The sequence below is a fragment of the Budorcas taxicolor genome, chromosome 11 (assembly GCF_023091745.1).
Source record: "Budorcas taxicolor isolate Tak-1 chromosome 11, Takin1.1, whole genome shotgun sequence".
Taxonomy (NCBI): Eukaryota; Metazoa; Chordata; class Mammalia; order Artiodactyla; family Bovidae; genus Budorcas; species Budorcas taxicolor.
This window is the reverse complement of record NC_068920.1, coordinates 61,443,866-61,464,299: the sequence shown is the minus strand read 5'-3', so window position 1 is coordinate 61,464,299 and position 20,434 is coordinate 61,443,866. Positions and strand designations below refer to the sequence as shown.

At 44.9% G+C, this 20,434-nt stretch overlaps 2 protein-coding genes across 2 annotated transcripts in view; one reads left to right on the top strand and one right to left on the bottom strand.

The window, feature by feature from the left end:
- LOC128056932 (two pore calcium channel protein 1-like) overlaps nt 1-904 on the top strand; it is a 56,353-nt gene extending 55,449 nt beyond the window's left edge. The window contains exon 19 of the mRNA XM_052649759.1: nt 774-904. Within this exon, the coding sequence (XP_052505719.1) occupies nt 774-904 (131 nt within the window). The remainder of the gene's footprint in view (nt 1-773) is intronic.
- A 6,021-nt stretch (nt 905-6,925) lies between these two features.
- Nucleotides 6,926-20,434, bottom strand: part of BUB1 (BUB1 mitotic checkpoint serine/threonine kinase) — a 35,647-nt gene continuing 22,138 nt past the window's right edge. The window contains exons 17-25 of the mRNA XM_052649106.1: nt 19,268-19,355; nt 17,548-17,783; nt 16,028-16,171; nt 13,579-13,694; nt 10,928-11,089; nt 10,605-10,762; nt 10,330-10,504; nt 9,196-9,302; nt 6,926-7,121 (exon numbers count right to left, since the gene is read on the bottom strand). Coding sequence (XP_052505066.1) covers nt 6,926-7,121; nt 9,196-9,302; nt 10,330-10,504; nt 10,605-10,762; nt 10,928-11,089; nt 13,579-13,694; nt 16,028-16,171; nt 17,548-17,783; nt 19,268-19,355 — 1,382 coding nt within the window. The remainder of the gene's footprint in view (nt 7,122-9,195; nt 9,303-10,329; nt 10,505-10,604; nt 10,763-10,927; nt 11,090-13,578; nt 13,695-16,027; nt 16,172-17,547; nt 17,784-19,267; nt 19,356-20,434) is intronic.

Here is a 20,434-nt window from a genome sequence, read left to right as displayed (position 1 = left end):
TGGATGGACATGAGTTTAAGCAAGCTCCAGTAGTTGCTGATGGACAGGGAGGCCTGGTGTGCTGCATCCCATGGGGTTGCAAAGAGTCAGACACGACTGAGAGACTGAACTGAACGGCACTGAACTGTATTCCCAGGGCCTCACAATGTGCCTGGGACACGCGGTCATTACCATCAGCTGTTTAATTACTTTACTGACTTGCAGTGAATTATGGATTGACTGAGTAAACCCAAGGGGGCTTCCCTGGTGGCTCAGTTCAGTTCAGTTAGTTCAGTCGCTCAAGCGGTGAAGAACCCGGCTGCTAGTGCAAGATATGTGGGTTTGATCCCTGGGTTGGGAAGATCCCCTGGAGAAGAAAATGGCAACCTGCTCCAGTATTCTTGCCTGGGAAATCCCATGGACAGAGGAGCCTGGTGGGCTACAGTCCATGAGGGCACACAGAGTTGATAATACTTACCAACTAAACAACATTAAGTGAATGCAAAGCTGTCTGAATTCCAGCTGGGGCTTTGGCGGGGACACGGTCTCTTGCAATTAGACACAGCACAGCATAGATGCAGGGAGGAGTGGGGCGGGCATGCCACCCCAGAGGTGGGCCTCCTGCCTCCTTCAAGGAGGACCTTCTCCTTGGTCTGCAGAGCCTCCGGGGGGGTTGGGAGCTCTGTGGGATGGCCTCCGAGGTCCTCCTTCGGGAAAGCCCAGCTCTGAGGGGCTGGATGCTCCCCTCCTCCCCCCACAGTCCGGTTCCATGTGTCCTTTTTCCTTCCTCCCAGAGTATAAGACGGTGGACACTTTGTTGCAGCAGATGTTTGAGTCTGAAATAGCTCCAGAGGGTAAAGACCCTTCCTTGGAGGAGATTCTGAACTTCTCGCCCAAGAAGCTCAATTTTGATAACAGTGCCTGATCCCGAGCCTGGGAATCGTCCACGACTGGAAACCAAGATAAGCTATCGTTATTGTTCGCGTTTCCTACCTAGAGGTTACTTTCTTGGCCCGGGCTCCCATCTGTGTTTTGATAAGATTGTGGATCGCCCTGCCCGTCCTGAGTTGTTGGCTCTGTGTGGTCCCACTGGGGTCATGCTTAGAGCTGATCACAGAAGTAAGGAGAGTAATATCTATAAGGAGTTTGTGGAGGGCATTGCTCATACATGTAAGTACTTTTGATGGATATAGAAAAGATTTTCTTTATTTTTATATGGTACTTTGCTAAATGAATACTGTGCTGTGGTGTTACTGAATGAATTTAAAATACCGAAATATGCTAAAGGAACACGCCCTAGTATGGTAGCTTTTAGATGCGGTGTTTATTTGAAATGAAGAACAATATGAATGTGAAGATCAAATTCTGTCATAACTGCTTCTTTTTCAAGGGAGGCTCTCAAAGTTTCTTGAATTAAATTACAATTATAGCAAGATTTTGAGTCAGTTGCTCCCTAAGGCCATTTTCCCCAGTTTCAAATCTCTCAATACAGCAACCTACTCCTTCTGGGAAATTAAAGGATTTATTTTATTTAAAGGGCTTCCCTGGTGGCTGGGATGGTAAAGAATCTGCCGGCCAAGTAGGAGACCTGAGTTCGATCTCTGGGTCGGGCAGATACCCTGGAGGAGGAAATGGCAACCCACTCCAGTATTCTTGCCTGGAGAATCCCGTGGACAGAGGAGCCTGGCGGGCTGCAGATGGAGTCGGAAAGAGTCAGACATGACTGAACGACTAACATTTTTCATTTTATTTAAAACATTTTTAATTGTGGTAAAATAGACAACATGAAATTTACCACCACAACCATTTCTAAGTGTACAGTTCAGTAATTTTAAGTATATTCATATCATTGTACGGCAGACCTGCAGAACTTCTCATCACCCGGAAGGCAGCTCTGCACCGTGAGGCAGTAACTTCCTTGCCCCTCTCCCCAAGCTCCCACTGGCCACCATTCTGTTTTCTGTCTCTGAACCTACCACTGATCACAGCTGCGTCCTGAGTAAGTCAGTCCTTTCCAGAGGCGTCAGGGCAGGACTCCTGGTTCTTCTGTCACTGGCCCTGTCCTGAGCAAGGGGATTGGCCGGCGAGCAGTACAGCTTCCTGACCTGAGGCCTCTGAATGCAGTGAGGGCTCGGTCACGTGTCACATGTCAGGGTGGCAGCTGAGCCTGGCCTGGGAGGGACCTTTCCTTGTTCTGAGGGTGACCTGGTGCAAAGTGAAGGCTTCAGGACCAGGACTCTCATGTCAGACTGTTTCCTGCCTGGCTCCCCACTGACCATGCCACCTAAACTCTCTGGGCCCCACATCCTCGCCTGCAAGTCTGGGGCAGATGGCACCTGCCTCCCAGACTGTGTGCACTGTGTGGACAGTGGTTGGAATGTTGACTGTGTGCTCCAGATGGCGTTTAACCTCCTGGGTTAAAACCTAGAAAGCTGGTGTTCGGCGTTGCTACTTGGAATTCCATTACCACCATGATTCCCAGGAGATGAGGGCCTCGCTGACTCATCTGTTGGGATTTGTGGAGTCCTGCCATCCATCCAGACCTCTCTTATTTCTTTGTATATTTAACATTTATCATTCTGTAAAGGATTAAGCTAAATGTGCTTAGTGGCAACTTAATTTTTTAAATTTGAAAATATGCTGGCCATTTCTTCTTTTAATTATTTCAAAACGATGCAGTCATTGTAAAACATTCAATACAGAAATATAGCAAAAACGAAAAGTTGCTCTTTTCTATGTTATAAAGTTTTTATTTTGTGTTGGGGTGTAGCCGATTAACAATGTTGTGATAGTTTCAGGGGAACAGTGAAGGGACTCAGCCGTACATTTAAATGTATCCATTCTCTCCCAAACTCCTCTCCCATCCAGGCTGCACATAACCTTGAGCAGAGTTCCCTGTGCTGTCCAGCAGGTCCTTGCTGGTTATCCATTTGAAATACAGCAGTGTACACATGTCCAACCCCAACCCCCTAACTATCCCTTCCCCCATCCTTCCCCCTCAGCCCCTCTCTTTCATTCTTCCACTCACAATCTGACCCCCGCCTTTCCAGGGGTAACTGCCAAATGTGTGCTTATCTTTCTGGAAGTAAATCTACCCATTTACAGTCATGGATATCATGTGTATTAATATATCATTTCCTTTTTTAAAGTTCATATTTATTTACTTAGGCTGTGCCTGGTCTCAGTTGCAGCACGCAGGATCTCAGTTCCTTGACCAGGGGTTGAACCTGGGCCCCTGCATTGGGGGCGAGAAGTCTTAGCTACTAGACCACCAGGGAAGTCCCTGTATCATTGCATCTTTTATCCTAAATGGGATGATGACATTTATCATGCTCAACTCAAGATCTTGCTTTTCCTCACTTACTAGTGATTGTTTCCTGGGGAAGTGTAGACACAGATGACACACACTGCTGTCAACGGCTCCATACCATCTGTGTCTCTTGACTTGTTCACCTGCTCAGTGTTAATAGCGGAGGAAACTTTGCAGTGTAACTTCTGCTTTTCAAGTGTGAGCCCGGCCGGAGGAATGGACTCGCAAGGGTCAGACATGACTTAACGACCCGACCACCACCAGCCCGGGAGGAAAGCAGGTCTCGGGGTCAGACGCCTAGGATCGGATTGCCACTTTCTTGCAGCAGCCAGGGGGGCACCAGCCCGCCCCAGCAGCTGCCTGCAGTGTAAGGCAGGGGACGTGGGGCAGGAGTGGTGGCCGCTGTGGCCACTTTTCTCCAGGTCTTTCTTCTGCTTTTTAGGGGACTAGTCACCCCCACATTTTGGCACCTGGGCTCCCAGCTGGACACGTCATTCCTCATCTCCCTGGCAAGAGACACAACCAACTTGATTGTGTCTGGTCTGTGGGCTGTGAGCTCAGCTGGGGTCCACAGCTTGAAGGTCTTGCCCCTGGGAACGATGTCCACCTCTGCTGGGAAATGGCAGCCATCAGAACATCCTGGAAGCCTCCTGTTCAGCATGGCAGGGTCAGCATTAGCACAGGATTGCCCACCCCAGACTAACGAGAGGTCACAATCACCTTTGTCTTCTCTAAGCTGCCTTATGTGGGTTCTGTGTTACTGGAGCTTAGCCTGCCTGCAGCTGGACCGATCCAGAAAGGGGTTCACTTGGACCATTCAGAATAGAGCCAGTGGGACAGATGGATTGACTCGATGAGGGAGGAGGACCGAGGACACTGACTCCTGGGACTGGAGATGGAGAAGGTGAGGAGGAACAGCGTTGTAGGTGTGTTTACGTACCGTGCCGATGCCCAAGCATCTCTGAGCGCTCATCTCTGATATGCCTGGGCCACACTTGCGGCTTCTCGGGTGCATCTTAGGGAAAAGTACCTCTTAGAACTATTGCCTTAGACACAGATATAATCCAAAGCGAAAAGGCACTGGTAACAGGGATCTCTGAGTCTCTGGAGTAACCAGCGTTGTTCTCAGCTGGGACTGGGAAAGTGGAGCAGGTGGTGGCAGTAGGGAGTGAGAATGAATGGGAAAGACCTCGACCCAAGTGCAAGTTAAGTGTTAGTCGCTCAGTCGTGCCCGACTCTTTGTGACCCCATGGCCTGCAGCCCATCAGGCTCCTCTGTCCATGAGATTTTCCAGGCAAGGATACTGCATTGGGTTGCCATTTCCTTCTCCAGGGGATCTTCCCAACCCAGGGATCGAACCCGGGTCTCCTGCACTGCGGGCAGATTCTTTACCAACTGAGCTACAAGGGAAGCCCAAGTAGATATTAAATCTGAACCTTGGTGAATCCAGCCCATACCGGGCACTTAGGATGAGCTGGGCCCTTGCTCAACTCGAGACATGGGGTAAATGGAACCCAGCTCTGTCCCCAGGGAACTCCAGTCTCCGTCGGTGAGTTGGAGGTTTCTTTGCCCCCAACACTGCTGTCTGTGGCGTCCATCTCAGTTTCCCCCACCTTTAAGTTTTTTGATAAGAACCATTTTTAAAGTCTTTATTGTATTTGTTACAATGTTACTGCTGTTTTATATGTGTTGATTTTTTTGGCCCCCAGGCCTGTGGGATCTTAGCCCCCTGACCAGGGATCGAACCCTCACCCCCTGCACTGGGAGGTGAGGTCAACCACTGGACCACCAGAGAAGTCCCTCAGTTGCCCCTTGGATGCAGAGCTTTTGTCCTTGTGCAGATAAACTGTGTATGTGATCCAGACAACTGATTTATAAAGAAATGAAGATAACTGCTACAGTTCGTACCATGAAATGGAGAAAAAAACCCAAAACCCCATCACTACCACCACCACCAAAAACGATCTACTTTCCTAAAGTGCGTATTTAATAAAATGACTTCGTTTCGATGGAGCCTTCCTCCCTGGGGACAAGGCTGTAGCTAGGAAAGCTGACTGTGCAGGTGGTGAGTGGAGTCCTTGGCACAGATTGGGCACCAGATGGGTGGCAGCAGCACTGAGATGACGCTGGTCAGGTTGAGGTTGCTGGTGTGAAGGACGCGGAGGGTGTCTTGGGTGTGATGGGGCTGAAGACTGAATAACTGCAAATGGGCTGGCAGAGAGGCAGGACATGTTGACAGGGGCTGGAAGCAGAGGCCAAGGGTCCTCTCTGCCCAAGACAAGAAGGCACCACAGCTGTTTTTCACAGATGGACTCATTTAGCTCTGAGTTTAGTACAACAGGGGGCTTCCCTGGTGGCTCAGGCGGTAAAGAATCTGCCTGCAGTGCAGGAGACCTGGTTTCCATCCCTGGGTCAGGAAAATACCTTGAAGGGAATGGCAACCCACTCCAGTATTCTTGTCTGGAGAATCTCATGGACAGAGGAGCCTGGCAGGCTCCATGTGGTTGCCGAGTTGGACATGACTGAGTAACTGACACTTTCACTTTAGTAAAACAGCACCCTTACCTGTTTTAGTCGTTTCCACTGAAAACATTTTTAAGAGGAAAGAAAAAAAATCCCACGAATGTCTTTATCAGTGCTCAGTTGTTTTGACACTGTGAGTAAATCTAATGTTGGTTTCCTTCTAATATGAAGATATGTTTGATCAGTCATGTAGGTTATATTATTTTTAAAATAAAAACATATTTGCAGGACCTCCCTGGTGGTCCAGTGGTTGAGACTTCACCTCCTAATGCAGGGGCCGGTCAATGAATGATGTTGGCTGCTGTTATTTCAGAGCTCATTAATGATGTATGGGGTTTATATGACTATTTTCAAGATCCGGGATAGTCTTTTCCATGGTACTTTTAAAAAACAGACACCTGCATTATTTCCCATGGATAGCAATAAAGAACAGGTATGACAAAGGGCATGTATGTGTGCTAATCACTTCAGTTGTGTCCAATTCTGTGTGACCCCATGGACTGTAGCCCGCCAGGCCCCTCTGTCCATGGGATTCTCCAGGCAAGAATACTGGAGTGGGGTGCCATGCCCTCCTCCAGGGGATCTTCCCGACCCAAGGTTTGAGGCCGTCTCTTATGTCTCCTGCACTGGCAGGCGGGTTCTTTACCACTAGCACCACTTGGGAAGCTATACATATATATACACACACAGTTATATATATAAAGGACATGCACATTTTATTCATAAAAACATGAAGTTCGCTGGATATATCTGGGGAAATTTTGCTTATTTTATGCAAATATAAACCTTTAAATTTGGATGAAAAAACCGGACGTGGCTCTTTTCTGGCTGAAAGTAAACCGGTCAGTGTTTTAAGCGCTTTCAGAGCACGTCCTTGTGCAGACTGTCCTCATAAATGCTTGCATCCACCCCAAAAGCAGTGTAATCGGCTGCTAGGCAGGGACCTTATCCTGTTGAGTATTTCATTGAAATATCTGTAACAACTATTCACATGGATATGCTTTGTGGGCTTTTATTTTTAAGAAACATTGACAATAATAGCAAATGTAGACATCGAGGTACTGAGTGAACGGGCAGGTATTTACAAGGTGATCTCCAGGGAGGGTCCATATTTTATTTCCGTGAACGCTTATATTCTAAGAGCAATACAATTAGCCTATTACAAAGGGTCTTGATCTTGCTGGTGTAGTGTTCTTGAAATGTTTTCTTTAGCTTCTGCCTTAACAAATCCAAAGATGGAAGATGATGACAATCGGGTATATTCAACATTACGTGAAAAAATTCATTCCACATGTCCAGGTGAGGAAGCCTGATGAGACAAAGCCGTAAAAGAAGGATGAAGTGTAGCCTTCAACACGCCTGGCAACCCCACTCTTGCATCTGACTTCACTCTCACCTAAAGCCAGCTTAATGCATCAAGAATGAAAATGCTGACTCTACTATAACTAAGAGGAATTAGAGGTTCAGTTAAATGTCTACATACACCTTGTTGAACAAGTTATGAATGGAGAAATAGAACCGCTTAACTTTCTCAGTGCAGAGGGCCAGGACTGTGCTATGTCACCCTGCTTCCCAAGGCATGGATGTTTGTGGCAAAGATCCATCTTCCGCCAGACAGAAGGCAACATCCACTGTAGCACCAATGTTAATGCTGCTGCTGCTGCTAAGTCGCTTCAGTCATGTCCAACTCCGTGAGACCCTGTAGACGGCAGCCCATCAGGCTCCCCGTCCCTGGGATTCTCTAGGCAAGAACACTGGAATGGGTTGCCATTTCCTTCTCCAATGCATAAAAGTGAAAGTGAAGTCTCTCAGTCGTGTTTGACTCTTAGCAACCCCATGGAATGCAGCCCACCAGGCTCCTCTGTCCATGGGATTTTCCAGGCAAGAGTACTGGAGTGGGGTGCCACTGCCTTCTCCAATTTCCTAAATTAAAAGCTCATTTAGATTAGAGCTGATTCTAGAGCTGTGATTCTCAGTCTTGGCTACACAATGCAATCACCTGGGGAACTTTAAAAAACACTGATGCTTGAGTTTCACCGTTGATCTCATTGATCTGGGTTTCAGCTTGGGCATAAAGATTTACAACAGTATCCAAGCTGATTATGTTGTCAAATCAGCTTTACTGCAATATAACTTACAAACCATATGATTTATAATGTCTTCAGGTACACCCATTTTATAGCATGTATCAGTACAGCTTCCTTTTAAATGGCTGAATAATAGTCATCGTATGGATACATCATAACGTCTTTATCTACTCAGCATTTTATGGACATTTGAGTTGCTTCCACATTTTTTGCCTATTAGGAATACTTACGTAAAGGATTTTGTATGGACATCTGTTTTAATTTCTCTTGGGGGTGTATCTAGGAGCAGACTTGCTACATCTACTTTATATATTTAAACTTTTAAGGGCCTGCTCGACTACTTTTCAAAGCAGCTGCACCATCTTACACTCTTACTAGCTATGTATGAGCATTCCAATCTCTCCCTGTCCTCTTCTTAGTGGTACTGACAAATGTCTGTCTTTTTTATTACAGCCATCCTAGCTGGTATGAAGTGGTATTTCACTGTAGTTTTGATTTACATTTTCCTTTTCATGTGTATATTGATCATTTATACAACTTCTTTGGAGGAATGTCTATTCAGATCCTTTGGTCATTTAAAAAATGGGCTATTTATCTGTTTATGATTGACTGCAAGTATTTTTAATATATTCTGAACACAAGTCCTATATCAGATACATGATTTGCTAATATTTTCTCCAGTTCTGAGTTGTTTTTTACTTTCTTGACAGTATCATTTGCAGAAAAAAAAGTTTAAAATTTTGGTTTAGAACAACTTGTCTATTCTTTTGTTGCTTTTTGGTATTTTTTTCTAAGAAACTGCTTAATCCAAAGTCACAGAGTTTTACTCCTGTTTAGAAGAAACAGAATTTTCTTCTAAAACTGTTATAGTTTTAGTTGTTACTTTCATGTCTATGATCCATTTTAAGTTAATTTCTGTGTATTCTGTGAGGTAGGAATTTAATTTCATCCTTTTGCATGTGAATATCTAGGTATCCCAATAATATTTATTGAAAAGATTATTCTTCCCAATTGAACTATATTGGCATCCTTGTCAAAAACACAACTGATTCTCCCAATGTAAAAGAGAGAAGAAGAACTGAATAGACATGGCCCCAAAGAGGAAACGCAGACGGTCAACAGGCACATGAAAAGACACTCAACATCGCTAACCGTCATGGAGATGCAAATCGAAACCACGAGGTATCTCTTCTCACCTGCCGGAATGGCTGTCATCAAAAAGAACACAAATAACAAGTCTGGTGAGGATGCAAAGAAAAGGGAACCCTCATACACTTGCCCAGTGTTGATACCCACCTTCTAAAAAGACCTTCAGGCTTCCAGATGCCCCCTTCATTTTTCACTTTCATGTAAGTGCCAAAAAGCATGCAGTATATGGTTGCAGCAACTCCAAAGTAATCAATCTGAAAAGAAATATGGGTATCAACAGGGACCTCCTGTGCAGCACAGGGAACTCTGCTCAGTGTCATGGGGCAGCCTGGCGGGAGGGGAGTCGGGGGAGAAAGGACACACGTGTATGTACGGCTGAGTCTCTTCGCCGTCCACCTGAAACTATCACCATGTTATTAACTGGCTATACTCCAGTACAAAATAAAGTTTTTTAATAAAAGAAAATGAAAATATGGGTATGTATCAATGATTAAAATAGTAATTTACACGTGAGTAAATTATCATGTCTGTCCAAGTTATGCAGCAAATACAATAAATCATAGGAAACAGTCACAGGATTTCAGTTTTGAAGAATTTTGGAAGCCACACGTCAGCCCTCACACTGACGTGCCCTGTGAGTGGCCGTCTAGGCTTTGCTGGAGGCTTCCACAGACGGCGGATCACCCGCCCCCGCCGGAGCATCTCAGGAAGCTCCGTTCTTCCCGGGCCACTGTCTCGTTCCCTGTCACACAGCCAGTGCAGGGTTAGCCCGGTGGACATGCCCCCTCCTCCCCAGGGGCCAGCTGTCGTTTCTGAGCTGCACCCCAAGCCTCACAAAGTGTGACGTGCCTACGACTGAAAACAGCTCTGCAGTGTGGTCTATCCCCAGGGCTAGAAGAGGACTGCTGCTGCTGCGAAGTCGCTTCAGTCGTGTCCGACTCTGTGCGACCCCATAGACGGCAGCCCACCAGGCTTCCCCGTCCCTGGGGTTCTCCAGGCAAGAACACTGGAGTGGGTTGCCATTTCCTTCTCCAATGCATGAAAGTGAAAAGCAAAAGGGAAGTCGCTCAGTCGTGTCCGACTCTTAGCGACCCCATGGACTGCAGCCTACCAGGCTCCTCCATCCATGGGATTTTCCAGGCAAGAGTACTGGAGTGGGGTGTCATTGCCTTCTCTGAGAAGAGGTCTACACCAGCTCAAACTATCTGGATGCCCAAATTCACGTCGAGACTGCAATGAATGTAGTACAGGAAACGTTTTCAGATCTCTCTAGGTCTCTACCTGGTAGTTCCATGGCTTGTTACTGAGCATCTCAATACACTGGAAACCAGAAGTTTCACACTTTCCTGTAAATGCAGTTCCTTTCGGGAAAAGTTTCATGTCTATACTCTGACCCAGGTCAATCAGGACCAAGCCGGCAGATAAGTCATCATCTTTGTTGTCTTGTTCCAAAAATCTGTGTTAAACACAAGCAAGCACCAGGCTGTGTAAGCGCAGGAAATAAAAGGCTGCTGGGGAGATGCCAGAGAAGCACCCGCTCAAAGTGCAACACTTGCCTGTTTCCGAGGATGAAATTGTCTGGCTTGATGTCTCCGTGGATGATTTCACAGTCATGGACTTGCTGGATCATGCAGAGCATTCTGATGGCAAAAGCGAGGACTAGTGCCTGAGGCATCACTTTTTCAGGGGTATTTTTATAGAGATTAATGGCATTCTAGAAGCAATGGACAGTGGAATGTCCTGAGTAGGCTGCCCATGATGAATGAAATTTCAAACCAAGAGCTCTGTCCATGCACCACTCCAATAAAAGCTTCAAGTGCAAGAAGGGACGTGCAAAGCAAATCCCTTCATGCTTGTGTCATCAAAGCATCACACTTACCAATAGCGTGCCGTAGCTGTAGAGGTCCCCTACTAACACGCTGCCATTCTGGAACAGGTGGGCTGAATAGAACCTGATGAACATGTGCTGCGCACTTGGGCTCAGTCTTTCCATCAGCTGGGTCCCAATGTAGAATTCCCAGAGGTTGGGAGGCTTCTGGACCTGCAAAGCAGGCAACATAACATTCACATCCAGCTCGTGTTCTGGAAAAGGACTGCAAGAAAGCAACTTCATCCAAGAAAAAGGGGGCATGGGGTAGAAAAGTGATGACAAGCTATGAATTGCTGCTGCAGTATGGGGATTGCTGCAAGGCAATTTTAGCAGCAAGGCAGTTCTGAATCCCTGTGGGATATGGTTTTGTTTCCTAAGTGCTGACAACAGATCTAAATGAAACCATTACTATCTTTTTTTAAAAGACTATTTCTTTTAATATTTATTTGGCTATGCTGGGTCTTAGATTTAGCATGCAAAGTCTTAGTTGTGGCAAGTGGAGTCCAGTTCCCTGACCAGGGCTTGAATGCAGGCACCCTGTGTTGCGATTTGATTTCAAAAAAGGAAAGATTTATCCATTTGAATGCAGAGTTTTAAACAATAGCAAGGAGAGATAAGAAAGCCCTCCTCAGGGATCAATGCAAAGAAACAGGAAAACAACAGAATGGGTAAGACTAGAGATCGCTTCAAGAAAATTAGAGATACCAAGGGAACTTTCATGCAAGATGGGCACAATAAAGGACAGAAATGGTATGGACCTAACAGAAGCAGAAGATATTAAGAAGAGGTGGCAAGAATACACAGAAGAACTACACAAAAAAGATCTTCATGACCCAGATAACCATGATGCTGTGATCACTCACCTAGAGCCAGACATCCTGGAGTACAGAGTCAAGTGAGCCTTAAGAAGTATCACGACGAACAAAGCTAGTGGAGGGGATGGAATTCCAGTTGAGCTATTTTAAATCCTAAAAGATGATGCTGTAAAGGTGCTGCACTCAATATGCCAGCAAATTTGGAAAACTCAGCAGTGGCCACAGGACTGGAAAAGGTCAATTTTCATTCTAATCCCAAAGAAAGGCAATGCCAAAAATGTTCAAACTACCACACAATTGCACTCATCTTACACGCTAGCAAAGTAATGCTCAAAATTCTCCAAGCGAGGCTTCAACAGGACGTGAACCGAGAATTTCCAGATGTTCAAGCTGGATTTAGAAAAGGCAGAGGAACCAGAGATCAAATTGCCAACATCCATTGGGTCATCGAAAAACCAAGAGAGTTCCAGAAAAACATCTACTTCTGCTTTATTGACTACACCAAAGCCTTTGACTTTGTGGATCATAACAAACTGGAAAATTCTGAAAGAGATGGGAATACCAGACCACTTGACCTGCCCCCTGAGAAATCTGTATGCAGGTCAAGAAGCAACAATTAGAACCGGATATGGAACAACAGACTGGTTCCAACGTGGGAAAGGAGTACGTCAAGGCTGCATACTGTTATCCTGCTTATTTAACTTGTGAAATGCCAGATTGGATGAAACACAAGCTGGAATCAAGATTGCTTATTTAACTTGTGAAATGCCAGATTGGATGAAACACAAGCTGGAATCAAGATTGCTTATTTAACTTGTGAAATGCCAGATTGCTTATTTAACTTGTGAAATGCCAGATTGGATGAAACACAAGCTGGAATCAAGATTGCTGGGAGAAATATCAATAACCTCAGATATGCAGATGACACCACCCTTATGGCAGAAAGCAAAGATGAACTAAAGAGCCTCTTGAAGAAAGTGAAGGAGAGTGGAAAAGCTGGCTTAAAACTCAAAATTCAAAAAACTAACATCATGGCATCCAGTCCCATCATTTTGTGGCAAACAGATGGGGAAACAATGGAAACAGTGACAGACTATTTTCTTGGGCCTCACAATCACTGCAGATGGTGACTGCGGCCATGAAATTAAAAGATAGTTGCTCCTTGGAAAAATAACTGTGACCAACGTAGACAGCATATTAATAAGCAGAGACATTACTTTACTGACAAAGGTCCGTCTACTCAAAGCTATGGTTTTTCCAGTGGTCATGTATGGATGTGAGTGTTTGACCATAAAGAATGCTGAGCACCAAAGAATTGATGCTTTTCAACTGTGGTGTTAGAGAAGACTCTTGAGAGTCCCTTGCACTGCAAGGAGATCAAGCCAGTCCATCCTAAAGGAGATCAGCCCTGCAGTATTTACTGAAAGGACTGATGCTGAAGCTGAAGCTCCAGCAATTTGGCCACCTGATGTGTAGATAGAGCTGACTCACTGGAAAAGACCTGATGCTGGGAAAGATTGAAGGTGGGCAGAGAAGGGGACAAGAGAGGATGAGATGGCTGGATGGCATCACTGACTCGATGGACTTGAGTTTGAGTAAGCTTCAGGAGTTGGTGATGGACAGGGAAGCCTGGCATGCTGCACTCCATGGGGTTGCAAAGAGTTGGACACGACTGAGTGACTGAACTGGAATTTGAACTGTGTTGGGAGTGGGGAATTTTAGCCTCTGGACCATCAGGGAAGTCCCTGAAACCACCACTATCTTAAAAAAAAAAAAAAAAAAGAAAAAAAGAGACCGGCAATCTCAAGTTCTAAAATGCATTTCTATATTGTTTAGATCATTTACCTTCAAAGCAAATTTCTCCTTATTTTTGCTGTTGTTCACATCTCCATGGGTAACTTCATAGACTTGGGCGAAAGCCCCTTCTCCAATAAAGTGATCAACGTAGACCAGCAAAGAACCTGAGGAGAGAGAGAAGTCAAAATGAAAAAACAAAAAAGAAGCTCAGAACACTAAAGACTGTCAAAACGAAGTATTTGTAAATTATTCTTGGTGCTTGAGTTGCTTTAATAAATAAACGTGGGTACAGCTCCCTTAGGAAGCGTTTGGCCAGTCTTCCATGGAGTGATGGGGGAGCCAGGGCAGCATGGTTGGGGACCAAGCCCGTCCCCGAGCAGCCAGCCTCGGGCAGCCATCCTCGTCACCCATGCTCTCATGTCTAAAGGGGAAATACCTGTGCTGCCTAGTTGGCAAGACTGTTGTGACATCAAAGAACATGTAAACATCATCCGCAAAGTGCTAAACAAAGGTCTACCATGCCTACGAAAAACGCAAGCGTTTTAACATCAGAATGAAAGGGACAGAGTATAATTGTACCGATATTTCTAACAGGTAATTTAAAATTTTTATTGCAGTAAACTTTCTGTTTACAGTTTTTGATTGATAGAAACGTTGCCAAGATGGTAGAGTTTCTGTTTGTTCTGCATCCAGTTTCCCTTTTGTTAACTTTTACATCACCAAGGTACACTGGTAACAAACAAGAGCCAAGACTGGCAGGTTACTGTTGCCTAGCTGCACACTTTACTGAGACTTCACTAGTCCTCGCCTACTGTCCTAGGGGGTGGTCACGCCTCCTCGGCCTCTGCTGGCTGTGGCAGTCCTAACTTTCTGTTTCTGATAGCAGTGGCAGCTCCACGGAGCACTTGTCTGATGAGCTGTAGAACGCCTCTCACCCGGATTTGTTTCGATATTGTTTAGTGACACTGGAGTTATTCATTTTGGGAGAAAGACCACAGAGGTCAAGTTGTAATAGATAATAAAAAAAAAAAAAATCACGTTTAAAATCTAATATAAAGAAGTCGCTTTCTGGTTTGTAGCTGGCATATAAGGAGTTTGGAAGGCATCAGTGTGTGAGCCAAAGAACAGAGCATCAAAATAGTGACCAAAAAAACTGACAGACTTCCAAGGAGAACAGATTACTTCACTATCACAGTTGGAGATTCCTACATCCCTCTGTCAGCAACTGACAGCCAACAGGCAGAAAGTCAGAAAGGGCATGGCTGACAGGAACAGCACCGCCAACCAGCTGGATCTAACAGATATTTACGGAATAATCTAACAACAGCAGAACGCACATTCTCTTCAAGCTTGCGTGGAACAGTCACCAATAAAGATCACGCTCTGGGTCATAAAATACAGTTTAAAAAAAGAAATCATACACTCACGGAATTAAACTAGTAGTCAGTAACAGAAGGAGAGCTGGAGAGCCCTCAAACGCTTGGAGCCAAAGTAACACATTCCGAAAACACACTTTACTGAAATGGTGAGATGCATGAAATGCAGGCTAAGAGAGAAGTTTACTGCACTGAATGTCTGTGTTAGAAAAGAAGATCTAAAATCAGCAATCTTAGTTTCTACCTTAGGAATCTAGAAAAGGAGCACATCAAATCCAAAGTAGCAAGAAAAAAGAAATAATAAGAATTAAAGTAGAAATCAATGAAATTTAAAAGTAAAAATCAATATAGAAAATTAGTGAAAACAGAAGTTGATTCTGTGGAAAAAAAAAAAAAAGTTGGTTCTTTGAAAATACCAATAAAAGATAAGCCTCTGCCAGGCTAAGAAAAAATAAGGAGCACACATATCACTAATTGTAGAAATGAAAGACGGGGCATCACTATAGATCCTGTGGACATTAAAAGGATAATATAGCTTCCCTGGTGGCTCAGTGGTAAGGAATCCACCTGCCAATGCAGGAAACACAGGTTTGATTCCTGGGTTGGGGAGATCCTCTGGAGAAGGAAATGGTATGCTTGCCTGGGAAATCCCATGGACAGAGGAGCCAGGTGGGCTGCAGTCCATGGGGTCACAAAGAGTCAGACTCAACTGAGCACATGTGCGCGTTCCATCGTTTATTTAAGCAGCGCCTACCGCTGTCTGTGTTGCTTCCAACCTGCTGCTTTACACACACACATCACTTTGAAGGTATGCAAGTGTTATCTGCAGAAATTCTTAAAAGTGGGTGTCTGGGTCTAAACGTAAATGTGTTTTTAATTTTGATAGATAACTGCCCAGTTGCCCTTTATAGTCACAGTCACAGCAGCAATCAAATCCTATAGTTATGCCTTAACAAGATGCTCTCATCTTACTACTACAGGTGAAACTGCAGGTGAAACCTGTTATTGGTGGGCGGGGCGGGGAGGTGACAGGAGGAGAAACACCACACACACACACCAGTCAGCATCAACTCCCGTAGGGAAAAGAGAGTTTAAACTGTCATGACCCATATGGTGCTTACCTAACTGGAATTCAGTCTTGGGCTTGATGGCTGGAAGCTTACATGCCCATTCATAAGTATTTGGATAGGAACTCACTGGTTTAGAAAGCCCAGATAAAAGTTTGAGAATCAACTCCGCATCCCAGGGGTTCTCAACAGTGAAGTCTTGAAGGAATGGGAACAAAAAAAGGAAATGAATTCAGTAGGCAAGACTTACCAAATAAATCATAAGACAAAGCAAGTGGAGCCCTTCGTTAAATAAACTTTTAAGTCTTATCTCTAAAGAGCATTGATTCAAATAATAAATTATCATTTCAAAAGTCAAAACTGGTCGTCCTGCAGTTCATTGTCTGTCATTTTCAGACCCACAAGTTTGCGTGTTCAGTTGTGACAAAGGAAATCCAAATCAGGAGCATCTGTTCATGATTCTGCCTTTAACAGAACTGGGGGTGCACATCTTAAAGGCAGACTTGGGGATTCCTTACTGACATGCTCAGCTGTGTACTCTTTAAGCCGTTTGTCCACTTCTACCTAGAAAACATGCTGCCTTTTAACACCTGCACTCCTGCTTGTTGTTCAGCTGCTAAGGTATGTCCGACCCTTTGTGACCCGTGGACTGTACTATGTGCAATGCATCTGCATGAGATACACTTGAGATCTACAAAGAGAAACATTTCTAAAGGGAAGAAAAGTTTCTGCCCAATTTAGAATGCTCTAACACATTCCATTAGTGGCAGTTACCAGTCTAATCCAACATGACTGACACTTACTAGTGCTAAGCAGATGCAGGACAGTGTTCTGAGCCCTTCCTGTTTAGTGACTCACATGGCCCTTACAGTAAGACGCTAAGGGAGGTACTGCCACCCCCTCCACTTTACGGAAAAGAGGGCCACAGAGAATTGAAATGATCTTGGCCAAGATCCAACGACAGCCTAAGAGGGGTGGCTAGGATGAGAATCTAGCTAGTCCGGGGACCTCCCTGGTGGTCCAGTCGTTAGACTCCATGCTGCCAATGCAGGGGGCCCAAGTTTGATCCCTGCTGAGGGAACTAGATCCCTCAAGCTGCAACTAAAGACTGAAGATCCCACGCGCCATAACTAAGATCCAGCGCAGCCACATAAGTAAAGTAGTAAATCTGTGTTTAAAAAAAATCTAGCTAGTCTATCTTCAGAGTCTGTGCTAACCACTATTCAAGACTATTTCTGTGTAGCCTTGGGGTAAGGATAGGGGTCCTTCGATCCTGAGCCTGTTTACTTTTCTGTAAAATGGAGCTAACAGTGTCAGATTAAATGCCTGGCACATAGTGGGCCCCCCAATTCCACTTGCTTTTTTCAACAGTAGTTATTTTGATATTTTAAAATTAAAACAAAATTATTCCTTCAAGGCGGCTACTGTTGTATGCACAGTGAGATAAGCTGCACGTTTGTGTTCTACTCAACGTCATTCAAGTTCCTACTCTTTTGAGTTTCTTTCATGAAGCAGCTTTTACCAGGCTAGCGTCCTTATTCAGGGAACAGTTAAGACTGAGCATCGGTTCATACTTGGAGCGTCGACATTCCCAAGCGGGCCAGCCTGCATCAGTTCAGCCTGGAGCCCAATGCTGGCTTCTGCCGGATCCTCTGCAGTGGCCAAGTCGGGGTCTGTGACTTTACAGGCCTTGAGACCCTGCTCCACCTCACTCGTCAGCACGGCTGCAGCAGGCTGGCCCAGACGGAGCAAGGACGCCGAAGGGCCATCTGTGGGGCACACTGGGTCTGGGCTTGTCTCTTCGACTGGACTGGATATGATGAAGGGACAGAGGAAGCAAAACACGTGATTACAAGCTTACTGGGTTTGATTGCATCAAAGTCCCACAGAACAGTTACCTTTTCATTCTATGAAGGACATTTCAAATCTGCTTTACAAAGTTGATTAAAGCACTTTCTTTGTACAAATATATGTGAATACATGGTTCATACAGTATGAACAAATAAAAAACATGGTAATATTAGATAAATAGGTGAGGTGAGACATTGGATATTCTTTAGCAGGATATGCTGGGAAGTTTATTTCCCTGAGTTGTCCTCTAAGCATCAGTACTGTGAACGAGGTTAAATATTTAACTTTATTACAAAAATGGCTTCTTTTATGACACTGAAACAAACAGAAAATGTCAGCCATAATTCGATAACCTAACAGCAGTACATTTAGACACACACACATACACACAACACGGGGACATTTAGACACACACACACACACTGGGGGACATTCAGACACACACACACTGGGGGACATTTAGGCACACACACACACACAGTGGGGACGCTCACACATGGACACAGCTGACTCTCATCACTCATGGAGTCCATATTTGTAAATTCACCTACATGCAAATACTAATTCTGGAGTAATTTTAGATTTAATCATCTGTTGCAAAGATAACAGAGAATTCCCATAAGCTCCTCATCAATTTCCTCTAATACTACCATCTCACATTAAAGTGGCTCTCTTGTCAAAAGCAGTAAACCAACCTCTGTCGTACTACCACTGACAAACTTCCAGACCTCGTTTGGATTTTGCCAGGTTTTCCACAAGATACCGTGCTTGCTCCAGGATCCATTTGTGGACACTGTGTTGCATTTAGTTGTCACCTTCCTTACTCTCCTCCTGTGAGTTTCTCGGTCTTTCCTGGTTCCCTAAGGCCTTAGTCAGTCCAGCTATTCTGTAGTCTGTCCCTTGATTTGGGCCTCTCTGTCTTCATCATAATTAGGACTGTCCTGGTATGGGAAGACATGCCCTTCTCCTTCCTCCCATGATTTCACCATGCAGTTCTACTCCCCAGTCAGCGGAAATCAGGGACTCTCTGCTGCCCCAGCCGCTTCTCTCACTCCCTGCTGTGTTAAAACCAAGTGTGCCCGTTAATCATTGCATTTAATTTTTTTTTATCCTTTCAAAATATTTATTGAATTTGTTACGATTGCTTCTGTTGTTTTATGTTCTGGTTTTTTTGGCTGCAAGGCATGTGGGATCGTAGTTCTCCAACCAGGGATCGAACCTTCATCCTCTGCACTGGAAGGTGAGGTCTTGACCACTGGAAGTGGTTAGGGAAGTCCCTAATCACTGTACTTACATCTACAGAGTACCTTCTGACTTAAAGCTCTCAGTTAATAAAAACTCTGGCAGCCCTTAAAGACAGGAATGAGGTACTCCTTTACAGATTAAAAAGCAACACCACAATGAAAATGGAGACAGAGAGAACCACACACCCCCCCACAATACCTGAACTTTCTCTCTTTCAAGGGTTCCACCTTGTTTCTTGCACAAGGATCCACAGCCACATGGGTGTGCTGGCTTGCCACCATATTTTCTGAAACACACAAGAAAATAGAGATGGACACTGTACACACACGTATGACTAAATGGTATGAAGTCTGGGACTCCTTTTTTGCACTGACTTTTATTACAGTTTCAAAATAATGTTCCATGGTAAAAAGCAGTGTATTTTTTAAAATGAGGGGAAAAACAGAAAAACTTCTGTTATTGTATTGTATTGTCTACCTTATACATCTAATCCACACAATCCTTTAAGAGAAAACAGTCCAGATGGGACTTCCCTGGTGGCTGAGTGGTGAAGAATCTACCTGCCAGTGCAGGAGACATCCGATCCCTGACCTGGGAAGATTCCCTATGCCGCGGGGCAGACCAGGCCTGTGCGCCACAGCTCCTGGGCCTGTGCCCTAGAGCCCAGGAGCCCCAGCTGCTGAGGCCCGTGCTCCCAGAGCCTGTGCCCTGCAGCAAGGGGAGCCACTGCCGCGAGGAGCCCGCACACGGCAGCCAGGGAGAGGCCCCCGCTCGCCGAGGCCGGGGAGGGGTCCCCTGCTCGCCGAGGCCGGGGAGAAGCCCGCAGGGCGATGAAGAGCTCACAGCCCAAAACAAGGAAACAAACAAATAAAACTATTAAAAATCTACAGAGAGGTAAACGAGATAGGGTAGAAATACAGAGACGACTTCTACCAAGTGACGCTAACACAATATAGAGCCAGGTGAAACTCGACTAGCTACTGCCTCACGGAGCAGGTGCTAATAAATAATACTCTTCAGTACTAGAACATTAGCTTCCCTTCATATGACCAACGCGGCAAATACACTAAGAAAGGCCAATACTGACGTTATGAAAGATGCTTGACTTAAAACAGATTAAGTTCTCCAAATTGAAACAAGTTTTAAATTTAAAAAAAAAGTATCAAGTCTGTGATAGCACTTGGCAATTGTCCAAGTTTCAACTAAATCCTTTAAAATTCAGGTAAGAAATATATTTGGTTAGTACAGTAAGAAAAGATTTTTACTTAGTTAAAAATGTTTAGGCCTATAAGCTCAGACTTCATGTTAAAATAAGTTTTCATCCTTTCATCCAGGGGAATGGAATTCTTTGGCATCTGCTTCAGG